Source organism: Vicia villosa, linkage group LG1 (assembly GCF_029867415.1).
Source record: "Vicia villosa cultivar HV-30 ecotype Madison, WI linkage group LG1, Vvil1.0, whole genome shotgun sequence".
Lineage (NCBI taxonomy): Eukaryota > Viridiplantae > Streptophyta > Magnoliopsida > Fabales > Fabaceae > Vicia > Vicia villosa.
In genome coordinates, this window is record NC_081180.1 from 242,862,360 (window position 1) to 242,866,841 (window position 4,482).

At 39.5% G+C, this 4,482-nt stretch overlaps 1 protein-coding gene across 1 annotated transcript; it reads right to left on the reverse strand.

Moving 5' to 3' along the window:
- Positions 1-1,098: 1,098 nt before the first annotated feature.
- Positions 1,099-1,956, reverse strand: LOC131597945 (uncharacterized mitochondrial protein AtMg00810-like). Its single transcript, XM_058870605.1, has one exon. The coding sequence runs from the start codon at positions 1,954-1,956 to the stop codon at positions 1,099-1,101; it is 858 nt and encodes a 285-aa protein (XP_058726588.1).
- Between the last annotated feature and the right edge of the window lie 2,526 nt (positions 1,957-4,482).

The window sequence follows — 4,482 nt, forward strand, 5'->3', positions numbered from 1 at the left end:
TCTTCTGCTAGACTCTAGCTGGTCCGATTTCCTTCATTTTGCAGGTTGGGGTTGTTTGAAACTCAGAACCAATTAGAGCTTCAATTTCAAGCTCTAATGGCCACTGGAGGGAGCTATGTAGTGAAGTATTTTAGGGAGAATTTTCTGGATAATTTTGTAGAGTTACTATACTTTTTTCTGCCCATTTAGTAGCTATATAAGGGTCTTTTTATAGGTGTAAAATGGTGAGATTAGAATGAAAATAAGGAGGGAATTGGGTAGAAAATAGGAGGGAGATTTCTATTTAGTTTGTGGTGATTTGTGTGACACTTTGGTGATCTGAGTGAGAATGCAATTGTGGCACTTGATTAATGTTTGCAGACGAAATTCAAGTGAAATGTATGTTAAAGTTGTGTTTGTTTGTAATGCAATTTGAGATGTGATGAAATGTATTTAAAATGCAATGTTAATTGTGAATTTGAATTCAATTTGGAATGTTTTCTGTTATGTGAAGTTGGATGCAATTTGAAGTGAATTTTGGTTGTTATTGTTAGTAGTTGATTAGTTGATATTTGATAAAAGATAGTTTTAGAGAGTTGTTTGGAAAGAAGGCTATGTTATTGATTTCTTGGATGATTGTTTACAATGTAGCAAGTGTCTATTTATAGGCTCAAGTCACCAACCTCTCAATGGTGGTGAATATTTCTACATCTCTTTAGTTCTTTCTAGAATTCTCATGATAGATTAGTATCATGATGGTTCTAGGTTATTCTATATTTTACATACACTTATAATTCTAGATTGATCTACCATATCCATTCACACTATAGTTCTAGATTATTCTACCATATTCTTATTCACTATAATTCTAGGATATTCTACCATTTTCATACATATTATATTTAGAATATTCTAGAAATTTGTAGCAATTTCAACACTCCTCCTTGATGCAAATTTCCGTGACTCCAAGCATAGCTCGTAGCTCTTCAAATATTGGTCTCGCCAACGCTTTCGTGAATATATCTGCAATTTGATCTTCTGTCCTGCAGTAGTCGAGTTTGATCTCTTTAGTTGCTTCAGCTTCTCTGATAAAGTGATACTTGATTGCTATGTGTTTTGTTATGCTGTGATGCATTGGATTTTTTGCCATTGCAATTGCTGATTTGTGTCACAGTTGATCTTAGTAGGCTCATCTTGTTTTTCTCCCATGTCTTCGAGTATCCTGCGAAGCCATATAGCTTGACTCGTTGCTTCAGCAGCTTCCACGTACTCTGCTTCTGCTATTGATTGTGCAACTGTAGCTTGCTTCTTTGACGCCCAAGATAAAATTCCTGATCCTAGAGAGAAAGCATAGCCAGAGGTGCTCTTCATGTCATCTCGCGAACCTGCCCAATCACTGTCGGTGTAGCCAAGTAATCCTGAGCTGGTTTCGATAGTGTACCATATACCAAACTCTTTTGTTCGTTGTAGATACCTCAAAATTCTTTTTCCTGCTCCAAAGTGTATTTGACTTGGGCTTTGCATGAATCTTGATAGAAGACTTGTAGCATACATTATCTCTGGTCGTGTAGATGTTAAATATAGGAGACTTCCAATTAGACTTTTGTATTTGGATGCATCAGCTTCTGGTGCTCCATCATTCTTTTGTAGTTTCTCATTTGTTATGAGTGGAGTAGCGACAGGTTTACAGCCGTACATCTTGAATTTCTTAAGTAAGCCTTCCGTGTATTTCTTTTGCGAGATGAATATCCCTTCATTTCTCTGACTTACCTCTATACCGAGGAAGTAACTCATCAAACCAAGGTCGGTCATCTCAAAGGTCTTCATCATATCTTCTTTGAACTCCATCATCATCTTAGTATTGTTTCCCGTGTAGATAAGGTCATCTACATATAGAGAGAGTAAGAGAGTGTACTGACCTTGGGACTTGATGTAAAGTGTAGGCTCACTCTTGCTCCTCCTGAATCCTCGATCCATGAAATATTGATTGATTCTGCTATACCATGCTCGAGGTGCTTGCTTCAAACCATAGAGTGCTTTTCTTAGTCTTAACACTTTGTTTTATTCACCTTCAGATATGAATCCTCGTGGCTGCTCAACATAGATCTCTTCTTCAAGTACGCCATTAAGGAAGGCAGATTTGACGTCTAGTTGATGGATACTCCATCCTTTTTGTGCCGCAAGAGCTATTAGAGCTCTTATGGTATCAAGACGAGCTACTGGTGCAAATGTCTCATTGTAGTCAATCCCAGGTTGTTGTGAGTAACCCTTAGCTACTAGCCTCGCCTTGTGTTTCTGTATGGTGCCATCAGGGTTGAGTTTTGTCTTATAGACCCACTTAACCCTAATGATATCTTTTCCATGGGGATGATTTACTAACTCCCATGTGTTGTTTTTCTCGATCATCTTTATCTCTTCTTCCATTGCCTTGACCCATACTTCCTGCTTTGACGCTTCTTCAAAACTTCCAGGTTCAAGTATGGCCATGTTACAGGTTTCATATATGTCCACCAAGGATCTTACTCGTCTTGGAGTAGACTCTGGTGTTGATAGTTCTTGTTCTTGCTCTTGTTGTTGCGGTGGAGGAGAAAGAGGTTCACCAGATTCTTCTTCCTTAGGTTCTTCATCCTCAGGTTCTTCTTGAGGTAGTTGAGCTGGTATAAGGATGTTCTTCTCCACTTTTTCTTCATCCCAATTCCAAGAAGCATTCTCATCAACTTCAACATCTCGACTGATGATGAGTTTTTTAGTTTGCAAGTTGTAGACACGGCAGCCCTTAGAGATTGTGCTATACCCCAGGAAGATACCTCGTATAGTCTTGTCTTCAAGCTTATGCCTCTTCACGTCCGGAATATGAATGTAGCATATAGATCAAAAGACCCTTAGGTGCTTTGGTGATGGCTTCTTCCCGCTCCAGGCTTCAATTGGAGTCTTATCTTGTACTGCCTTAGTTGGACATCTATTGAGTATGTAAACAGCAGTGTAGACCGCTTCAGCCCAGAATGTGTTAGGCATTCCCTTCTCCTTGAGCATCGATCTAGCCATCTCCATAACTGTACGATTATTTTTCTCGGACACGCCATTTTGTTGAGGTGAATATGCGACTGTGAGTTGTCGCTCTATGCCTTCATCCGCGCAAAATCTGTCAAACTCGCGAGAGGTGTACTCTTTGCCGCGATCACTTCTTAGTACTTTTATCCGTTTTCCACTTTGATTTTCTGCAAGGGCCTTGAACTTTTTGAATACTCCAAAGACTTCTGATTTTTCTTTTAGGAAATAGACCCATGTCATTTTAGAGAAGTCGTCAATGAAGAGTATAAAGTACCTGTTGTTCTCATGTCATGGCGCCCTCATCGGTCCATATACATCGGTATGTATCAGCTCCAACAGGTCTTTCGCTCTCCATGCTCCACTTGTTGAAAATGGAAATCGGTGTTGCTTACCGAGGAGACACCCTTCGCACACTTCATTGTTGTCCTTTATGCTTGGAAGATCTCTCATCATGTTCTTCTCATGTAACAGCTTCAAGGCATGTGTGTTGAAGTGGCCAAATCTTCGATGCCAGAGCCATGAATCATCGACTTGTACTTTCATGGCAATGTTAGTTGCATATTTTAAATTTAGCGGGAAGCTTCTATTGCTCTTATTCATCTTCACTTTGGCAATCTCGGCCCTTTTATTTTTGTTGTCTAATATTTTGCATACACCCCCTTCAAAGTGAAGTGTATAGCCTCTCTCCATCATTTGACAAATGCTTAGAAGATTTTCTTTTAGGCTGGGAACTAGTAAGACATCATGGATGAGTCGCGTACCTTTATCAGTCTCCACCATGACAGTGCCTTTTCCTTTTGATTCAACCACACTACCATTTCCCAGTCGGACTTTCACTTTGACAGACTCGTCAATGCTTTTGAAAATAGTCTCATCCCTGGCCATGTGATTGCTACATCCACTATCCAAGTACCAGCTTCCTCCTTTTTCTTTCATTGAGTCTTGGGTGGCATAGAACATACATTGTTCTTGATCATGCTCCTTTGCGATATTAGCTTGATGCCTATCTTTGTTGCGACAATTTTTCTCTATGTGTCCGAACTTCTTGCAATGGTTGCATTGTGGCATATTACGGTACCAACAATTTTTCTCTGCGTGGCCTGGTCTTTTGCATATATTGCATGGAGTATTTTTATCTGGCTTGTTCTTAAAGAAATTTCTAGAAGTTTCTCTTCTTCTAGAAGTTTCTCCATAACTCTTCTTTCCTTCACCTTCTTTACTTTGGGACCGAAATTTGAGCTTTGATTGGAAGGCATTTTCAAGCGTATCTTCTTTATGCCTATTCAGTCTTTGCCATATGCTTCAAGAGAGCCCACCAGTTCTGTCACTGATAGAGTGGACAAATCTTCGGTTTCCTCAATCGTTGTCACGATTGGGTCAAACTTTGGGGGCATAGTAATTAGAATTTTCTCAACAATTTTCTTGTCAAGAATATCATCCCCAAAAGCTCTC